At 42.8% G+C, this 21,354-nt stretch overlaps 2 protein-coding genes across 4 annotated transcripts in view; both read left to right on the top strand.

Annotated features, from left to right (window-relative positions):
* The first annotated feature begins 606 nt into the window (after positions 1–606).
* Positions 607–4,171, top strand: s1pr5b (sphingosine-1-phosphate receptor 5b). Its single transcript, XM_015954307.3, has 2 exons — positions 607–724; positions 1,654–4,171. Exon 2 carries the CDS (start codon positions 1,881–1,883, stop codon positions 3,093–3,095), a length of 1,215 nt encoding a protein of 404 aa, XP_015809793.3. The 5' UTR covers positions 607–724; positions 1,654–1,880; the 3' UTR covers positions 3,096–4,171.
* A 2,128-nt stretch (positions 4,172–6,299) lies between these two features.
* The window catches only part of keap1b (kelch-like ECH-associated protein 1b), a 39,015-nt gene continuing 23,960 nt past the window's right edge, over positions 6,300–21,354 (top strand). For 2 of the 3 annotated variants that reach the window (XR_011521254.1, XM_054751681.2), the window contains exons 1-3: positions 6,300–6,563; positions 17,520–18,574; positions 18,871–19,116. Coding sequence is in view for 2 of the 3 variants with exons in the window: in XM_054751681.2 (XP_054607656.1) it covers positions 18,269–18,574; positions 18,871–19,116 (552 nt within the window). In the remaining variant the exon portion in view is untranslated. Of the gene's footprint in view, positions 6,564–8,027; positions 8,100–17,519; positions 18,575–18,870; positions 19,117–21,354 lie in introns of all 3 variants that reach the window. The other variant, XM_054751682.2, reaches the window with a different exon arrangement.

Consider the following 21,354-nt stretch of genomic DNA (forward strand, 5'->3'; position numbering starts at 1 on the left):
TGGGGTAGCACATGCCACCCTTGGAATCTGATTGGCCACCCCAGGTACCAACACACTGATTTATCTTTAAATAGGTTTTTAATTGTCCACAAAAGGCTTGGGGGTTAAAAACAAAAAAGCATAACCATTGGTGCCACCCATGCACAAAGTTGTGCCTCACCTGGGCCACCCCATTTTAAAAGATCTGGACACGCCACTGCGCTTAACCTACCTTGTCTGCTGCTGGTGGTGGTCTGAGGCCCCAGCGGTGGCTGCACTGTAGCTCATCACCACCAGAGTGTGAATGGGTGAATCAAACACTGAAGTGTAAAGCGCTTTGGAGTCCTCTGACTCTGAAAGGTCCCACACAAGTGCGGGTCATTTATCATCATCGTGCATCTAATGAATGGAGTGGGTGGCCTCATCCTAACCAGTTTCTAGGTAGTAGCGTGTGATGCTCGTTAACATGTGAGCATTAGCTCAACGAGAGCCAGCAGCTACAACAGGGTAAAGAAACATCTCTCTTCTGTGCTCGCAACCCGTGTGAAAGAGGAAGTTGGAGGGAATGTGAGGGGGGGGGAGTCGTTTTGGACTTAGACCCGCCCCTTGAGCTGCTGCACGTTTCAACTAAAGGCTTCACTCCCCCTGCCTTGTCAGTTTGCCGATGACTAACTTGCAGCTCTTGACTGGATTCTCCTGACTGGGAAGCAGATGAAGTGTGGGATAAAAAGGCATCTGCTCCAAGGTAATTGCTTTGTGATTGTCGGTGTTGGTGCAAAATGCGGTTGGAGTAACTATCATCAACTTTTGCTTTAGATACCATGTAAGAAGTTGTAGTCATGTCATGTTTTTCACCAATTATTGGGAAGAAAAATGGATACAGCTAAAATATTTGCTAAACTAAATGTGCAGCTGCAGATGTTTTAAACTAACACTCTGGGAGACGTTTAGGTTTTAAAATCTAGTCTTTTTTTGACACTCTGATTCTAATATTTTGAATGTTAGAAAATGTTGTTTCTAATTCAGAGTAGCTTGTTTCTCAGCAGCAGACTGAGTATGTTAAATTAGCCAGATTGAATGTCAACTTAGAGACGATGGAGAAAAACATCCCATAGCGACTCCAAGGAATGCCGCTTCAATCACCCAAGACTGTGAAACAGCTGCAAAGCCATCATTGATGTTTATGGGTATGGCTGGCAAATCCCGTAAAGTGTCAGACACATTGTTTCTCTCTCTTAAACCTCAAGGGTTTAATGTATGTTTTTTACAGTTCTGTGCGGCGAGGAATCAGCTCCATGCGGGCCAAATCGAGCCCACATGTTCCGCCGGTTCCTGTCTAACAACCTTCGGGTGACAGACTCGACCTTTAAACTTTCAGAACATTTCGAGGGCTCGTCCCGTGTTGTGCGTCTGCCTTTAGGTTTCAGGTTTCACCTCAAGAACAGAAACAGCATTTTTTTATTTTTGAGCCTAAAGTCAAACGGGGATTTGTTCAACAAAGTGTAGCATTGCATTAAAAATAAAACTTTAAAACTAATAGAAATGCAATACAAGGTTCTATAAACGGTTTTGGGTTTTGTCTGTTTTTCATCTCAGTGATTCACAACTGGATACGATCATTTAATCTTTGTCCTCCCTCAACATATTCATGATTGATCTTCTGTCTTTCTTCAGTGATCAGACCTTCACACCAAGCAGAGCTCGAGAGCACCGTCTTCTGGCAAACAGAGAAAAGAAGCAGACTAAACAGCCGGACTGCTCTGAACCGTCTTCATCTTCTCCCTGCAGCTATTAAAGAAAGCTCCAGATGTTTTCTCCTCTGTACTGCTACCATCTGTGTACCAACAAAATGACTTTATAGCTAAAACAACAAGTGGAGTTGAAGAAAAGCAGTTTTCAGCATGGAGAGCTATGCCTCTGCAGGGACCCCCCCTCCCACACACACGTCCTCGACTCCTTCATCTGACGGCAGCCTGGATTTCTTCTGGAAGTACCTTGACAACGCCGTCATTTATGAGCATTACAACTACACTGGCAAGTTGCAGAACGACCGCTACTGTGACAAGCTAAAACCAGAGAGCATAGCGTTCCTGGTGGTGTGTCTCCTCATTATCCTGGAGAACGCCGTGGTCCTCGTTGCCATCTGGAGTAATAAGAAATTCCACGTGCCCATGTACTACCTGCTGGGAAACTTGACTCTGTCAGACCTGCTGGCTGGGATTACCTACACAGCCAACATTCTCATGTCAGGACATAAAACTTTAAAGTTGACACCATTGCTGTGGTTCCTAAGGGAGGGCGGGGTCTTCATCACGCTGGCTGCTTCGATCATTAGTCTGCTGGCTATTGCGATCGAACGCCACGTAACTATGGTGACAATGCGTCCGTACCATGGGGCCAAGAAGGGCCGGATGTTGGCTCTGATTGGTGCAAGCTGGGCCCTGTCTGCGCTTTTGGGGGTCCTCCCAATTTTGGGATGGAACTGCATAAACAGACTGGACCAGTGTTCAACGGTGCTCCCACTTTACGCAAAGAGCTACATTCTGTTTAGCGTGTCCGTGTTCAGTGCGGTGCTTTTGGCAATCGTGGTCCTTTATGTTCGGGTTTTCCGCATCGTTCGCACCAACACGCGGCGCCAGCGCACGAGCCTAAAGAGCAGCGTGAGGAAGAGCTCAGTAAGGAGGAACCAGAAGTACGTCGCCCTCCTGAAGACGGTCACCATTGTGCTGGGGGTCTTCATTGCTTGTTGGATGCCTCTCTTCATCCTCCTGCTCCTGGACTTTTTCTGCCCCACTGGCCAATGTAAGCTGCTCAAAAAGGCTGACTACTTCTTGGGGATTGCCATGTTGAACTCGCTTCTCAACCCAATCATCTACACTCTGACCAGTAGGGACATGAGGCGGGCCATCCTCAAGCTGCTGTGTCGACCATGTCTGATAAACAAGGACGGACAGGTGAAGAGGATTGGGATGCCATTCCTGGAGTGCAGTTTTAGTAAGACTGAGTTGCCCTCTCAGAAGTTGGAGCCAGGACTGGAGACAACCATTTCCTCAGGGAATGGCATCGCCAGTCCAGCTACAATTAAAGCCCTCTATCCAAAACTCTTCAAGTCATAAGGACTTGAACTCTCGGACATACAATACTAGAGATTCTGAAAGGGTTCGCCACTTTTCAAAGAGCGTGTAGCACATCTGAGAAATAGGCTATGGTGATCCCAGATCTAGAAGCAAGGCATAAAATACAAAGAGAACACAAAACAAACACGTTTGGACTAATATGTCATTTCTGATGAGTGGACTGAGTTTACGTTTCAGTAACAGATCAACAACGATTATTGTGACATATCCAAATGCCGTAAAGATGCCTCTAAAATGAGAATGTGTTAGACATTTTATGAAAATGATGTTGGTGAGAAGTCTTTCTAACTCGGTTGTTCTCGATGTGACAGTTAAAAGAGAAAAAACACGTAGTTTCTGATTGAAGTACTCGGTGTGTGTTTGTGCAGACACCTGGATTTCGCTGGTCCGAAAGCCCATGGTGCACTAGGTTTAATGTCATACCATTATTTTTGTCCCTCCAACTCATGTATGTGTGTGTGATGCAGTAAAGGAGAGAGGGTGACAGAAAACAAGAAAAATGCACAATAAAAAAAATTAAGAAACACTCCAACACGGCTGCAAAATGGGACCGACCTATTCAATGTTGGGTTGGTGCCCTTTTTAAAACGTCACTCAGACTTTTGCATTAAACTCTCCTATACACCCACGATGTCACAAAACAGCGTATTCACAAAAAATATATATAAACGTGTTTATGCAATTTCTGTTGGGATGGTTATACTGTGACTGAAACGAAATCGGTGATAACTTGTAGTTTTCCCTTTGTGAACGAGCTGTAAATGTTTAATTAGCTGCATCAGGACTAAAAAGGAAAGGATGCTTCTGCACTTGCATGACAGATGATGTGAAATGGCAGCAGAATTACAGCCCAAGGCTCTCTGTCACCATTCTGTATGAAATCAAGCAGACATAAGCCGACTGTCTCAGTTCAGTCTTCCTAAACTTGTGGATGGTGTGCAGCCATTTCTGTCTATTTTGTCACATCTGTATTGTAAATTATACATATTTTGTAACAGGAAAGAGCAAACTTTCTTTTCATAAAAGAAATAAAGTATTTTCTACATGATTTAAAAGAGACTGCAGTTTTTATTTATTTTTTCATGTCATGTGCAACTTTCACAAATGAGTCTCTACGTGTATTTTCTTACGTTCCCTAAAGGTTGTGTGAAGAAGGACCGCAGGAAGTCAGCCCCCTTGTCTCACATCTGGTAATGACATTGGCCTACATGCATCAAGATCTGCCTGTCTGGCTAGAGCGCTGCGCAATACAGCTTTTATTAAATACAGAGCGCTCCGTGTTTCTCTTTCTTTATTCTCTTGACATGTAGGGAATATCAGCTAACACCTCATTCCACATTTGTCATGATTAAAAGTGAGGAAAAAACACATACAGATGGTTTTAATTTTGCTTCCAGAGAAAGATTTGGACGAAAAAAAAAAGAATCGGGGCAAATAAAAGTCAGTAAATCGTTCACATTTGCAGATTTATGTTCAATAAAATCTTCGTTTATGTTTGCATTGATTCGACATATCTCAAGGATTTCTAATTGCATTAAAACGTATAAGTTTGTTCTTGATTTGACAGCATGTATCCAACATCAATGAAACTGAGGGATTGACAGTACCACAGATTGGGTTTTAATTAAAGCAAATTTTACTTTTAAAAGAATAAACTCAGATTTTTGAGTTTGCTGATGTAAAGTAGAGAGTTGGATAACTTCAGAACAAAAAGGTTTTCATTGCAGAGGTCAAGAGACGGTTCAAAAAGGTTTGTGAGTTGTCATGGGACATGCCAATAAAAACATTTTGGCATAAATCTGTGGCTGCAGTTTGATATCTAATAGTGATGTGTCGGTCGCAAACGAACCGGCTCTAAGAGCCGGCTCTTTGAAGTGAACGACGGGAGCCGTCCCCTCCCCTCCCCTCTTGCTTTGGTGCAAGCCACAGGCGATTGGTCAGCATGTGTAACTGCGTGTCCAGACTGTCCACACACAGAGCAGTAGGGGCGGGGAAGAGGGAGGATCAGACTCAGACACACAGCAGAGCACATGCGGGAGGAGGGAGACGAGAGGGAATGAGGAGGAGGTAAAAGGAGAGTGCGACTAAGACGGTGAGAAAATGAGCGCCAGCAGTCAGAAAGTGTAGATTTCTTAAAGTGTTCAGTTATTAAATCCATAGAAATGATAAATATTTGATATATTGAATTTTTTTATATTAGTAAATCATTCTACAAATAGTTTAGTATTATTTTGGTTATAAATGTACTCTACGCAACAGAAAATCTGAGGAGCCACTAGGGAGCCGGCTCTTTTTGGTGAGCTGAGCCAAAAGAACCGGCTCTCTTAAAAGAGCCGGAATTCCCACCACTAATATCTAGGGTGATAAGGCATGACTGTCTGCAACAACTGGAGCAGCTGCACGGGAAAACCTCAGATTTGATGAGATTTGTACCAGTGCAGATGTTTATCCAGATGTTGACTCTACTCACCAGGTTTTGGACGCAGTCCTTCCTCCTGTTGAAATCCAACAGCAAACAGGCGCGTTGAAAGTCGTAAGTCCGCGTGCACAGACACTTGCTGGAGGGTCCCCTTCCACTGATCTCATGGCAGAGCAGTAGTAGACTGATGCAGCTTCCACTCCTTAGGCCTGAACACTCAGTTAGCTTGTGGTGCCACCTTGTGACTGTGAGAGAGACCACTATGACCTGGCTTACATATTTTGTAACAGAAAGAACTGGTGTGTCATATACTATTGGTGTCAGTGCATGCCTGGGGCAAACTGCTGCTCAGAGCTGGAGCTGCTCACAAACATGTTTATCTCAAAGAAGAGTCCAGACAAGCACAATGAGTGTGTGAATGTGTGTGTGAATGGATGAATGGTACACTGCAGTGTAAAGGGCTTGGGAGTCCCTACTCTTGAGAGGCGCTATACAAGTGCGGGTCATTTATCATCTTTTATCATTTAGCTATGGGGTTATTATAGGTCAGATCTTTAGCAGCAGTGTTTTCATTTAGTATTAATCACATACTATTGCATTTTAAAACATTTGTGTTACAAGTCATTAAATAGCCGTTTGTTATTACAGTTATTGATTTCATGTAGCATTGCATTTTTCTTTTTAAACTTTTTACCAAGTATTTTCATTTTACGTTTAGGTGTATTAGAGCATGCTTCCCTTGACACATTTGATTAACTGTGAGTCACAGTTTTGGCACTGTGCTCCCATTTTGGCCTAGCTTTTTCTTCATTCTGAGAATTCCTTCCGAATAAAAGCCTCCTCCCTCGTGACGTACGTTTCTTCCATTACACGTTAACGGAGGCAGGTCTCGCGCTTAGGGGAAGACTCTTATTGTGAAAGTGAGGGGAGGCCGCCACAATTGCTTAGTCACGGAGTTACTGCTTTCCCCTCCTTCCTATGTGGCGAACTGCTCGAAAACCCATGATGGAGGAATTGAGCTAGTCTACGTGAGTGTCCTTTATTTTTTACAAATGTACCAAACCACTAACAGTCTAGAGAACCAGTTTGAACAGGTCTGAGTGCCCGCTGAAACCCAAGTAGCAGTACTGTTTTCAGGCTTCGCTTTGTTAGCGTTAACCTATCGACTCGCAGCCGTTACTCTAGTCTATTATTAGGAGTCCGTGTTGCTGTCAGCTCTATTTCCGTGACATTTTATTTGTTTCTATTGCGTCTCAGATTGTTTTTACTTTATTCTAATCGTTTTACAAACTTACAGCCGATGGCGTCCACCTGCTTTGCCTTTTGAACGCCTCCAGTATTTGATGAAAACGAGCTCAGAAACTGTGACCTTTTTAGTGTGCGAGGCAAAGTGGGCTTTGTAAGAAGCGTCTTCATGTCAGGTAGGTAGATGGCGCGGAAATCTTAATTCCGTTCGGGCTTATGTAAGGACGAGCTCCACTTCTGGGTCGTGCTATCGTACAACCAGCTCTGTTTGCTCAGTGAAGAGTTCACGATGAGTCATGGAGGAGGGAGGCTCAAAAATGTCAGTGAAACATGTTGTGCGTTTGTTTGGCTCGTTCTCGTCTGCTGGTTTAGTAGCGTTTAAATGGGTGAAAGGTCACGTTTAGTTGCCGTTTTTAGGCCCTGAAAGTGGCTCCAGATTCTGATGGTGTTGTACGTCACTGTAGGCAAGTTAGTGTGAAAGGATATGCTTGAGAGTCAAGTGTGACTAGCTGCAGATGTCCCTGCACAATATCCTCTCTCACTAGGTAAAGTGTTGTGGAGTTGCCTGAAGGTGATCTTAGAGGTTATGTCTTGTGAGGAAATGAGTCATGTTGGTGTTACACATTATTTGGTCTTTTTCCAGCTGAGGATTTACAGATGTTTATGTTTGGGTTGTTTTTTTTTTCTTCCCAAAAATCTACTTTTGCAATTCCCTAAAGTACAATCAGTGTACTACAATAAAATGACGTGCACAACACAACTTAAAGGGTTTCTCTGACTTATCTGATGTCAGCCAAATCATGGCAACTTGAGCTGGATGACTTGTAGTTTTATCTGTCACGTCTCAAACTTACTATTTTTAAGTTAAAGTCCCCGGCGCATCCAGAGTGACACTTGACCTACTTGTTTGTTGGTCAGCAGCTTCTGCACCTAGTAGAGAGCAAATGAGTTGAGCAATAAGCTCTTCTGTGAAACACTTCCTCAGAAACCTGGGGAAGATAAAAGCACCCAGTGACTCAGAACTTAAACCGGTTTCATGTTACAGTAAATTTAACTCACTGAGTGCTCACACACACACACACACACACACACACACACACACACACACACACACACACACACACACACACACACACACACACACACACACACACACACACACGCACGCACGCACGCACGCACGCAGCCATCTGTTGATCATTTAAATAGAGTGAATCTCAAACATAACCATTTTAATTAATTTGCAGATTGAGGAGCGGTCATAGGTTGGTGACAACAAAGTCTTATCATCACGTCTCTGCACCATCTCCTGTACCCAGGTGATGATCAGTGTGTGTATGCATGTGTGTGTGCAGATTGTTTAGTTATATAACTGACCCACTCACCCCGTTCAAGGATCAGCAGACAGGCCGTTACAGTTAGTTGTATTGAATATACCACTATTAAAGGCAGTTCGATTTCTGAGAGGTAGTTGGAATGGCAGTGAAGTTCTTTCTAATTCTGCTGCATCCCCTTTGGCTGCTTTAGTGGTATGTGTGATGAAGGGTGTTAGTTCTGTGGAGCTTAGGCCATATGATCCAAGTAGATGTACTGGTTTCCAAACCAGTCTGCAAGAGTTGTTTATTTGTTTCCATTCAGCTAAATGCAAAACGCTGGAAGATTAAAATAAATCACATTTCTAATTCTAGTAGTTTATACTGGGAATGAGTAATAAACTGCACACATTTATTGTTATAAATTATTTTTCTTTATTTTTACAAGTGGCATCTTTTAAAAAGGTGTAGTGTGTATGCATTAATAACTTGTTAATAACACATAAAATGCTTAGACTATTTAAGAGAGTAGCCTAAAACTAGATCCAGTTATATTAAAGAGAGGATTAGTGTGCATTGCTGTGCATGCAGCAGAGAGGGAAAAGATGCTAACCAGTTCAGGGTTTCCCCTAGCACTTTATAAGCCTGGTAGCCCGCCAGGCTAAGGGTCACACCTTGCCCCCCTCCCCGACTCTACCGTGTCCGCTGACACGAACGGCGCAACGAAACTAGAGCCATCCATCATCTGATACTGGTGAGAAACAGCAACGGAACGTGTGCAACCCCGCTCTCACGGAGGAGAGCTGTAGGATCGATTGTTACTATAAGAGAATAAACACTACAGGCCTTCCATTTTGTATAACACTGCTTTTATTGTGTTGTGGTTGGTTATGTTCTGGTGACGTGTAGAACTTGGGAGTGCAGGCGGCTGCCTGAGAGGTGGTTGGAGACGGAGTGTCTCCATGCTGCTTTGTTTTGGTCACTTATGAGCGTGAGGCGAATGGTGTTACAACCCTTTCTGGGGAGTTTGGCTCGTGTGCAAAAAGGAAGGGACAATAACACGGGATTTAAAAGGTAAAATGATGATCAGGTTTATTTACAACAGCAAAAAAACATAAATCGTTCCATCCACAGGTTGGGAATAATAAAACTAATTCTGCCTGTGGGGAATTAAAACAAAAGTACAAATAACTTGGGATGTGGCCACTGGGCAAAGATTACTGGGTTCTAGACCAAAATGAGGATCTCCAAATGTTTGTTTATTCATTTCGCAGACGCTTTTATCCAAAGCGACTTACAATTTATAACCTATGGGGCATGTTGTGATCTGTGGGGGAAACCGGAGTACCCGGAAGTAGTGATGTGTCGGTCGCGAATGAACCGGCTCTAAGAGCCGGCTCTTTGAAGTGAACGACGGGAGCTGGCTCGTCATTGGGAGCCGTCCCCCCCCCCCCCCCCCCCCCCCCGCCTTGGTGAAAGCTACAGGCGACTGGTCAGCATGTGTAACTATGTGTCCAGACTGTCCACACACAAAGCAGTAGGGGCGGGGAAGAGGTAGGATCAGACTCAGACACACAGCAGAGCACATGCGGGTGGAGGGAGACAAGAGGGAATGAGGAGGAGGAAAAAGGCGAGCGAGAGGGAGGAGAGTGCGACGAAGACGGTGAGAAAATGAGCGCCAGCAGTCGGAAAGTGAAGATTTCTTAAAGTGTTCAGTTATTAAATCCATAGAAATTATAAACATTTGATATATTGCTTTTTTTACATTAGTAAATTATTTTACATATAGTTTTGCATTATTTTGGTTATAAATGTACTCTACGCAACAGAAAATCTGAGGAGCCACTTGGGAGCCGAAAGAGCCGGCTCTTTTTGGTGAGCTGAGCCAAAAGAACCGGCTCTCTAAAAAGAGCCGGAATTCCCATCACTACCCGGAAGAAACCCACTCATGCATGGGGAGAACACGCAACTCAACGCAGAAAGGCCACAGCCGAGTTTCGAACCTGCAACCTTCGTGCTGCGAGGCAACAGTGCTAATCACTGCCTCACCATGCAGTCCAAAGGTCCAAACTCTAAACCGGGTGGTTAAACCAGACCCAAAGTGATATTTTAAACTAAACCGAAAACCCACAACACTCTAAATGTAATAAAAGGGAGATCTACGCCACAAAAAAGATGAATTTTAAACCAAAACGTAACCGCTTATCCAAATGCAAAAAGCTGTTAGCGAAAATGCTAACAGTAGCTTTACCAACGTTAAGTTCAAGTTACCAAGTTTAAATAAACCAAAAACACCCAGCAAACAGACCAGCACAGAGGAAAGACTGCTACCACAAAAACAGCTCTCCTAATGTCTGAAAGAAGCTCCTTTATGAAGGGAGAAACGCTCCCGGTGATTTTCTACATCTGCGGTAGAGACGAAGCAGCGCATTTGACCCCGGAAGTTGTTGTCCGTTGCCGGGAGACGAAGGCGGGCAAAACAGGAAAGGAATCTAGTAGCGAACAGACATTGTTCCTGGTCTTTGGTATTTAGGCATGGGTACCTCTGACATTTGAATCGATCCGGTACTAATTCCCGGTACCTACGAATCGATACCAGTACTTAACGGTACCAGTTTTCGATACTTTTGAGTGTTTAATGTTTTTAATTCTCTTTTATAATTAAATATATATTTTTCTCTATATATAACAATATTTGATAAATATCACGATAAATAACATACAACTGTTTGTATTTTAACATTGTCCATGTAGTTTTATAAGTTGATAATTAAACTGAAGCAAACATCTTTACTGTGAACTAAATTTACTGTGTATCTTCATTCCTTTTACCGTCTTTTTTCAATAGATTTTTCCTACTGGGAAGTTAGAATTTCCAAGGAAAAAGCGAACGCACCATTAGATGATAACAATGGTGGCATAGGAAGCTAACATATCAAGTTAACGTTATCTTAAACAGTTTATTTAGCTGCTGGAGCAGATTAAAACAATGATGCCTCACACTTAAATCGTTGTCGCTGGTTTCATCTTCACCCAATCACCCGTCGCATTTAGTAAAGTGAAGCCAAACTTTAGAGCGCGTTCATGTTCTTCTAGTCAGAATTTCGGAGTTCCGAGGAGAAAGCGAACGCACCATTAGTGAAACGGAAGCTAACGTTATCTTAAACATTTTATTTACCTACCGGAGCAGATTAAGATGAGGATTAGGGCTGTCGCGGTAACCGCAAAAATGAAATATCGCAATATAAAGAAGCCCACCGTGCTGCATCATGGGCCACCGCGATTACTGAACTTGGTTCAACTCAATGATGCATGTTGAGAAGGATGGCTGCACTGGTATCAAAACGAAACGTTACTTCGCTCCTTTGGGAGCGCTTTGGTTTTCAGTACGTCAGCTGCTGCGCAGCCAGAGTCCTTGGCCGAGACGGAGCTGCCACCAGCGGCAAAAAATAAATAAATAATAAATGCTCGGAGACCTGCTGAAGTCCCGGACAAGCACTGCTTCTGCAACCGTCCCGAAGAGAGTTTGAGCCGAGCTGGAGCTCACTCGCTACCTGCAGGAGGAATGCATCCACCCTAAAGAACCCCCCTGACATGGTGGAGCGGATAGATTCCCTTTGCTCGCCAGAGTCGCACGCAAGTTGAGTTCGGAAGCGAGCGGGGCCGGACCGGAGCGGAGGGGAGCGGAGGTAGTGGAATTTGGGGTAAGTGCAACGAGCGCACCATCCGAGAGGGTTTTCAGTGTTGCTGGAAATGTTGCCACCCCACCGTATATGGTTAACATGCTGGTTTTCCTTGTGGGTAACAAGGACGTGACCGAGCTATAAATCACCGTTATTCGTGTGTGTGAAAGTGAAATGATAGTGCGCCCGCCCCCCGGCGCGCGCGCGCCCGGTACATGCAATTTTTTATGCTTGATTTTAAACAACTAAACAAAATGGGGACTTGTTTCTTATTTGTTAGATGCTGCAGCCAAATTTGCATTTAAAAGTTTAACCTTCTCCTGAATTTTGTTGTTTTTAAGTTCAGTCGGACTCCGACTGTCGGACAAACAAACGTTACTGCGATCTGTGTTGTTACTGCCCTTTGATCTGCATTCAGTAAAGCGTTATAAAAGAAGGCACGGCAATTTTTAACCTTTTTTAAATGTGTAAACATTATGTTTAGATAGTACTGCAATAAAAAAAAAGGACTGCAATAATATCGCATACCGCAATATGAAGCCACCCTGAATCACCGCAGGGGGAATTCCTCAACCGCGACAGCCCTAATGAGGATGTCTCACTTAGATCGTTGTCGCTGGTTTCATCATCACCCAGTTACCCATCACATTTAGTGAAGTGGACCCAAGCTTTAGCGTGCGTTCTTTCTACCATGCTGCTCTGTTTACAACTCGCTCGCAGCGACCGATGACTTAACGCTCTTGCGCATGCGCAGCTGTCTAGGCAAGTTCTCGTTGTGAAGGTCGGGTACCGAAACGAGGCACCGTTTCAAATGAAGTGAATCGGTGCTCGGTCGGTACTGTGGAATTCGGTCGGTACCTTAAAAAGTACCGAATTCGGTACCCATCCCTATATGGTATTTGGTGGAGATGTTAGTGAAGGCGGAGAAGGAAAAAAGAGGAAAAACAGACAGATTCCTCCTCTATTTACAAACTCCTGGGGATGCAACAAGTGGGCGTGGTGCGTCGACTACCGGATCTGACGTCGACAAATTTTTAGAATCTAGTAGTCGACGTCATCAACGCTTCACTACAGCTCTAATACTGATATCAATCTGATACAATATCAGCACAAATCATGCATACTTTAACCTATTTCATAGTGTGAAATGTATGATAGGCTTGATCAAGTGATATTACTCAATCAGAGAACAAGAGGCAATAACAGTAAGTATGAAAAAAATGACAATTTTTTCTTAAACATTGGTAGCAATAATATGAACCTCAACGGACTGCTTACATCGGAGATTTTTGATGCCAGCCGATATAATCCCATACACTATTTTTGGGCTGATATCAAATAACTTCCGATATTGGAATGGTACATCGCTAGTTTATGAATGGCGAAGGTTTTGTAACCATTTGTTACAAATCAGTAAATGCATTTTGTCCTCATGGGCTCCTGTAGAAGGAAACATGGCATCTAAGTCCCAATACTCTCACTGCGCCCTGCGGTCCTCAGCAAAGTGCGCTTGGAGGAAGTATGCAGTAAGGCTTTGAGTGTGTCGTACAGAAGTGTGCAAATAATTTGCGAATTGGGCAAGGGAGCATTCCGTCAATGACCGCAATGCAACGCTGGGATGCTCGTCGCTGTGCTACTTTAAAAAAAAATCTTTATTAACTCATTCACTGCCAGCCGCTTCCTGATTGCTAAAGGCCTTCGCTGCTAGTGTTTCTCACCATTTTTACAGTTTTTTTAAGAGTGACAGAACGTTACGAGCTAGGATGATGCCAACGCCAAAACAGCCAAAACAAAGAAGAGACTCACCTCTTACATCAGGAAGAATCCGCGTGCTTCGAGCGTTATCCGTTCTTTCATAATCAGTTGTCGAATTGTGATCGGGACTCATTTCCGGTTTGCGCCTCACTTTTTATTTTACAGGAACGGCCCAAAACAATCTCCTAACACATGAATTTTCTGCTTCCTGATCATGTGACGTGTGACGTATGCGGATTAAGATCGGCTTCAGAGCTGAGATGATTGTTCTCTCGGCTCGTTCCGATACCCAAACAGTAAAAATATGCAAATGCAGTGAACGGTTGGATCTAAAATGACGACTTTAGTCATCAATGGCAATGAATGAGTTAACTTTCAAACAACCAGACCATTATTTCAAATAAATTTACATTCATTCCTGCTTTGTCTAAAACATTCAGAGCATCAACTAATCGTCCTAAAATAAACTACTTTCATTTGAAAGTACAACTTTTCAGAAAAGGCACTTGAGCCTTTTCTCATGCAGCAATGAATTGTGGGTAATACACTTCACCCAAGTCCGCATCGATGTGGACTTTGGTGAAGTGTGGATCAAGGGTGCAAAAGGGGTGTGATCAACTTCCACACTGGAGAATCGGTACACCCTACGCACTCGCGCCCCAGATCGTGATCGCGCAATAGAAGGGCGCCAGTGTGGAATAGCAAGTATTGGGATTGGGCCAAATATGGCGTCACCCAGAGACTTGGAACCGCTCCCATGTATTTATACCTGATTTTTATGTTTATATGTTACGAAGCCGTCAGTATTTTTCAACAACTGATGAATTTTTCTAGAGATTAATGGTAAAAACTACACATAGTCTCTTTAATAGAGTTGGGCATTGAGCATCTGTTGGAAGTGGGAGTCGGTGAGTTTTTCCCGGAATCGTTCAAATTTTTTAAATTTCGATTCCCAGACTGCCGACCAGAAGAAGAATCTGCAACCGATCTCTGAGAAAAATACTCTGCTCTGCAAATTCTGATCAACACCTTTCAGAGCTGATCACACCAGCTGTCACTCCTACTCTGTAGCCCGCAGAGACCCTGAGTGTGCAGCATCAGGTTCCCTCTCCCTTCTCCCACACGGTGCAGGCGCGCAGCAGTAAATATGTAAACAAACACTTTCTGCTGAACTTTTACTCCGTCATGTAAACTTTAATTACTGCAGCGAAAAATAAAATGTGGAGGAAGCTGGTAAAAATCCGTCAGCATGGTGGATTTAATACAAGTTTTAACGAACAAACTCCGGACAGTGTAAGGTGCGTTTGACTCACTGCAGAAATAAAAAGACTGAGCATCAACAGTCAGACGCAGCCACTCACCAACACTTCGTCTATGTGAGCGTGACCGTCAAAAGGCTGAGCAACAACCTGTAAAATAATTAAAGTCATCTTCTAGATCAGCCTTTCTCTGTGGTGGATGACACGGGGTTCTGGCCACTAGGAGCCGATAGGGATAATAAATCAATAAATATAATAAAAAATCTCACTAAACAGAATTGTGAGATTTTTTTTATTTGTATTTTGAATAGGGATGGGTACTGAATTCGGTACTTTTTAAGGTACCGACCGAGCACCGATTCACGTCATTTCGAACGGTGCCTCGTTTCGGTACCCGTCCTTCATAACGAGAACTTGCCAAGACAGCTGCGCATGCGCAAGAGCGTTATGTCATCGGTCGCTGCGAGCCAGTTGTAAACAGAGCAGCATGGTAGAAAGAACGCACGCTAAAGCTTGGGTCCACTTCACTAAATGTGATGGGTAACTGGGTGATGATGAAACCAGCGACAACGATCTAAGTGAGACATCCTCATCTTAATCTGCTCCGGTAGGTAAATATAATTAGCTTGATATGTTAGCTTCCGTTTCGCTAATGGTGCGTTCGCTTTCTCCTCGGAACTCAGAATTTCCGACTAGAACAACATGAACGCGCTCTAAAGTTTGGCTTCACTTTACTAAATGTGACGGGTGATTGGGTGAAGACGAAACCAGTGACGATCTAAGTGTGAGGCATCATCGTTTTAATCTGCTCCAGCAGCTAAATAAACTGTTTAAGATATCGTTAGCTTGATATGTTAGCTTCCATTGCTACCATTGTTATCAGCTAATGGTGCGTTCGCTTTCTCCTCGGAAATTCTAACTTCCCAGTAGGAAAAATCAAATGAAAAAAGACGGCAAAAGGAATGAAGATACACAGTAAATTTAGTTCACAGTAAAGATGTTTGCTTCAGTTTAATTATCAGCTTATAAAACTACAAGGATGATGTTAAAATACAAACAGTTGTATGTTATTTATCGTGATATTTATCAAATATTGTTATATATTGAGAAAAATATATATTTAATTATAAAAGAGAATTAAAATAATAAACACTCAAAAGTATCGAAAATTGGTACCGTTAAGTACCGGTATCAATTCGTAGGTACCGGTAATTAGTACCGGATCGATTCAAATGTCAAAGGTACCATCCCTAATTTTGAACTATTTAGTCTGAGAGTTTTATTGTTTAATCTGTTAGATTGTAACTGACAGCAGCTTCATGTAAGTTTCAGTTTCCCTTCTGACTGAAGGGCTGCTGCATCATGGACATGATCATCCTGAGAGTTTTAGGTGAAACCAGCTGGACTTTTCTGGTTATGTTGAAGACCTTTGCCTCTCATCCTAGAGGCTCCTTCTGTTCCCATACTTTAACACACTGGTTGTGCTGGAAGTCTCTTTCTTTCTTTCATCAAATCACACTTTTGTCTAAATGAAGGTGATGTTGTTCATAGAATTAAAACTCACGTTGAAGTTGTGATCATTTCATCTAGTAAGACCTGTGGTTAGCTGGCTCACTTACAACTTGTATTTGGATCCTGCCACTTGAAAGAATTGGAATGGGGAATCGATAGGAACCGGAATTGAAAATGAGGAATTGGAATCAGAATTGTTCAAATTCAAACGATGGCCAACTCTACTCTTTAACTCATTCGCTGCCAGCGTTTCTCACTGTTTTTATTGTTTTTTGTAAGAGTCCCAGAACGTTGCGCGCTAGGTTGATGTCGATACCAAAATGACCACAACAAAGCGGAGACTCGCCTCTTACATCAGGAAGAATCTGCGCATTTCGAGCTTTATCCGTTCTTTCTTAATCCGTTGTTGAATTGTGATCGGCAGAAGCTTTTCCGGTTCACGCCTCACTTTTTTTACAGCAGCGGCCCAAAACGATCTCCTAACACATGGATGTTCTGCTTCCTGATCACGTCATGTGTGGCGTACGTGGATGAAGATCGGCTTTAGAGCTGAGATGTTTGTTCTCACGGTGCGGGAGCTCGTCCGACGCACACACCGTAAAAAAATTCAAATGACGACTTTAGTGACAATGGCAGTGAATGAGTTAATAAAGTTCTAATAAAATAAATAAATAAATGTAATATTGTGACATTACAATGAATGATCTTGTTTTCAACTAAACAGAAGTATCTAATTTTATTAGATTTCAGGTTGAATTGTGTTGTTGGGATCAGACGTTCCTTTAACAGTAGTGTGTTAGTATATTTGGACCGTGTGTGTTGTTGCATAAACGTCTCTCCTGTCCCAGCATCAGCAGGACAGAGTAAGAACACACTGTCATGTTGGCTGAAACACTCCAGCCTCATTTAAATCACTCCAGTCCGTTTGAATGGCGCTCTTCTCTTCAGGGCCTAGGCTTGTAAAGGATGCTGTTATGTAGTTTTTATGTTTGTTTGTTTTTTATAGTTTAGGCAACTTTGGGTTTTAATCATTCTATTTGTATGTTTATGGGTAAATGACCCAGAGGATCATGGGTATTAGGTGTGATTCTTGTTAAACCTGTGGACGTTTATAAAAACAAGCTGCATGTTTGCCCCTGATCTGCGGTAATTAAATAGAACAAATTCAATACAGAATGAACACTAGTGATTTACATGTAAACCTTTTCCCTTCTTAGTGAACTGCTTCTAGGCTCTGGAGAAAACCGTCCCTCAACTCTCCCTTCTTCGTTCCAAGACGCTCCAAGTGGTGCTTGTGACTCATCTGGCATTCAACTGTTGTTGCTGTTTGGAGCTGCTGACAGCTTCACCCTCAGCGTCTCATCTGACCCCCCCCCAAGTGCTGCGCTTCATTTCTGTCCTTCTGAAGGAACAGGAGACTTTCTGTTCCTCCTCCAGGATCATCTAATCGTTTTGTAGCACTTTGCATAAATTTGTCACAGCTTAACATCACAAGGTGATTCAGAGGTGAAATAGGCAGTCTGACGCTTTTAAATCATAAGAATGATTAACAAGTGTCTTTCGACATCGCCGAGAAGTGGAAAGGTAAACAGTTGTGTTGCCTACACAAACAGCTGAACTAAAGTGGATTGCTGAGTCATCGTTCAACGTTATCTTTCTGCAAAGTTGGACAAAACAACTTTAACCTGAATGATTTTCATCATGTTGGAACTGTGTGTGACGACACACTCGGACATGAGCTGCAGCTCACACACGCCGCTCCTGTGATGCCATAGTCAACAACATGACTGAACTCGGGTGCTGAACAGTGCAAGAATACCTTAGAAGGACTTTAATTTGGACAGAAATCAGGGAAGCTCTGGAGGATTTAATTTTACCCGTGTCTACGCGTGGTGCAGGGATGCCCCGTAACGCTGCTCGCTGTTCCTGAGAAAGAGCTGGAAGAGGTGGAGAAGGTCCGTAGGAAATGACAGAGTGTCTGACAGAATGCAAAGCGCTGGTGACTCCATCCACGCGCAATGGTCACCGGGTCTTCAGCTACACGCTGGAGAGTCACACTTCAGCCGCCTTCGCCATCATGAACGAGCTGCGCCTGGAGCGCCAGCTCTGCGACGTAACGCTGCGTGTGCGCTACAAAGACCTGGAGGCGGTTGACTTTGTGGCCCACAAAGTGGTGTTGGCCTCCTCGTCACCCGTCTTCAGGGCCATGTTTACCAATGGCCTGAAGGAATGTGGCATGGAGGTTGTCCCCATCGCAGGAATTCACCCCAGGGTGAGTTGCTCACTTTGTTTTGAGTTCGATAAGTGACATTTTAAATACTGATGAGTCATTTCACTTAAATCAAATTCAGAATTATGTTTTAAAGCCTTCGATCCAGCGATCTGGTTAGCCTGAACCACATAGGTTTGGTTTGTGGTAAAGACATTTCATTTATCACAGCTGGTTGCTGGGTTTCTAATCAACATAACCTCTGGTGTTGAGTGGTTGGATCAGATATGGCACGATGGATGTAGACCCTACCATGTTCCTCTTCAGAGTTAGGGCTAACAGTTCCTCTACCTCTGTAGGTTATGGACAGACTGATAGAGTTTGCCTACACTGCCAGCATCTCTGTGGGGGAGAAGTGTGTCATCCACGTGATGAATGGTGCGGTCATGTACCAAATCGACAGCGTGGTCAAGGCCTGCTGCGATTTCCTTGTCCAACAGCTTGACCCCAGCAACGCCATTGGCATTGCCAGCTTCGCTGAGCAGATCGGCTGCACTGAGCTCCATCAGAAGGCCAGAGAATACATCTATATGAACTTCAGCCAGGTACGGCCTAACACCTTTTATTCTTATTTATTAGTTTTATTTTATTTGAAATCTACCCATTGGAACAGCAAACATTGTTCTAGAAGACGTTATAGGTCATTTAGAATTAATTTGGCGTTATTTTGTTGTGATTTGTTCTGAAAGTAGTTGTTCACCGTGACACTAAAATGAAACCACCAATGCTGCTAGCTACAGAAGGAATCACACAGGGAGTGTTTTGTTAATAAATGCTTCACTTTATCAGCTGTGGTTTTCCTTTCCGTTTCAGATCTGTGTGACATGAAAAGGCAAGCTGCTAGCATGTGCTAGCTTGTGCTGGGCTTTTTGTGTCATAAAGGCTTCAGCTACACCTGGCTGTTTAGGATTTTTTAGCTCTCTTCAGACAATCACAGTTTGACAGTTATTAAAGTGGCATGTGTGCCTTCGACCCATCCGCCCTTCCTGGACGGTGTAGTTTCAGCTCAACTAGACAAGCATGATTTTCCTTTTTAATTACATGATGGTATTAAGGAGTAAATGGCTGCAGGTAGAGCTGAAACAACTAATCGATTTAATCGATTATAATCGATTATTAAAATAGTTAACAACTTTTTTAGTCATCGATTAGTTGTTTAATAATCATATTTTACCGCATAAAGTCTATTTTTTACCACAATCTGACATCGGTTACAATCTGTTAAATTTGCCGCCAGTGTGTGGCAGTAATGAGCCACTGATCTACCAGTGGAGCCGTAGAAGAAGAAATGAGCCAATAAGTGCCCCCAGTTTTCATGACGTATCACGTTACTGACGCTCATCTTGCTGTGAGAGATGGCGGATCAACAAGAAATACGGAAGAAAAATAGAAGCGACAAAACAAGAGAAACCCCGGACAAAAACCTCACGAGAATGGGAGCACTTCACTAGATGCCTTGAAAAGACCGGTGACCTGCAAAATATGCAAAAACCATGGCACGACGGAAGCACGACGTCCCTAAGTGAACATTTGAGACGAAAACGTGGGGGCTGATGCAGCAGAGGAATGTCCGGTAAGTCACAGAAAATAAACAAGCTAACGCAGATCAAATTTGAGACTTAGTGATTTAGCTGAGTTCGTTATAGTGGATGTTAAACATGTTTTTTTTTTTTTTTTGCCGCGTCAGTTTACGGTGTTCTACTTCTGATTGACTAGATTCAATCGTGAATCTCCTCTGTGTTGTGAATCATGCGCTTGCCAAATTTAGCACGTCTGTTTATAAGACTGTTCTCGTTAAGAGAAAAACGGCACAAACCCATAACTGTGTTCCTCATTCAAAAAAGGACAACTCCGCGGAGAAAAATATACAGACGAGCTGTGTCCAGGTGAATATAACGCGGCATAGTTGTACGCTTTCAATTTTTAAATACAGGAGAAATTCAGAAAGTCCTTTTTTTAACTATTAAAAGGCTGTTTTACCGTCTAACACTGTAAAACGCCTCACAACACATTTTTGTCAAAATAAATTATCACTGTATATTGTTAATTAATTCAAATAATGTAATATTGATTTAGTGTTGTAGTGTGTGTGCTGTTTTATTTTATATGTGTACTTAATTCAGTTTATTTGTGTTTCTTATGCAGAAAAAAACAAGCAACGATGGACAACTACATGGGGAACAAGACACTCACCCCAGCAATGCATACCACTTACAAACTCTATTCTAGATTCTACATTATTTTTTTATGGAATTTACCTCTTATATTTTGATACCAAAAAATTATTCTGGACTGATATTTTGCACTGTTTAGCTCATTTTACACCACTGACTGTGTTCATGTGCAATAAAATAGATTGCAGTCAACTGCACAATTCTCTTATGTTTTTCTTTTTCTTAACTGAAATGTATTCATCACTTGTATAGGTTAAATAGCTAAACAATAACAAACTGATTAATCGATTAATCGAAAAAATAATCGACAGATTAATCGATTATGAAAATAATCGTTAGTTGCAGCCCTAGCTGCAGGACCACCTGAGGCAGAGCCACAGCTGTATTGTAGGTGGCTCAGTGACCATTCGTCACCTCAGAAGTACAGGTGATACCTCGTTTATCGTGGTAGATGCGTTCCAGACCTGAAAATCCGCGAAGTAGGGACACCATATTTACAGTACAGTACTATATTGAATGATCTATCGTATGATCACATTCTCTTTTTGTGGGTAAAACTCAAGAAAAATTTTTTTTACTTGGTTTTTTATAGTTTTATTACAAAAAGTG

This window comes from Nothobranchius furzeri, chromosome 7, assembly GCF_043380555.1.
Source record: "Nothobranchius furzeri strain GRZ-AD chromosome 7, NfurGRZ-RIMD1, whole genome shotgun sequence".
Taxonomy (NCBI): Eukaryota; Metazoa; Chordata; class Actinopteri; order Cyprinodontiformes; family Nothobranchiidae; genus Nothobranchius; species Nothobranchius furzeri.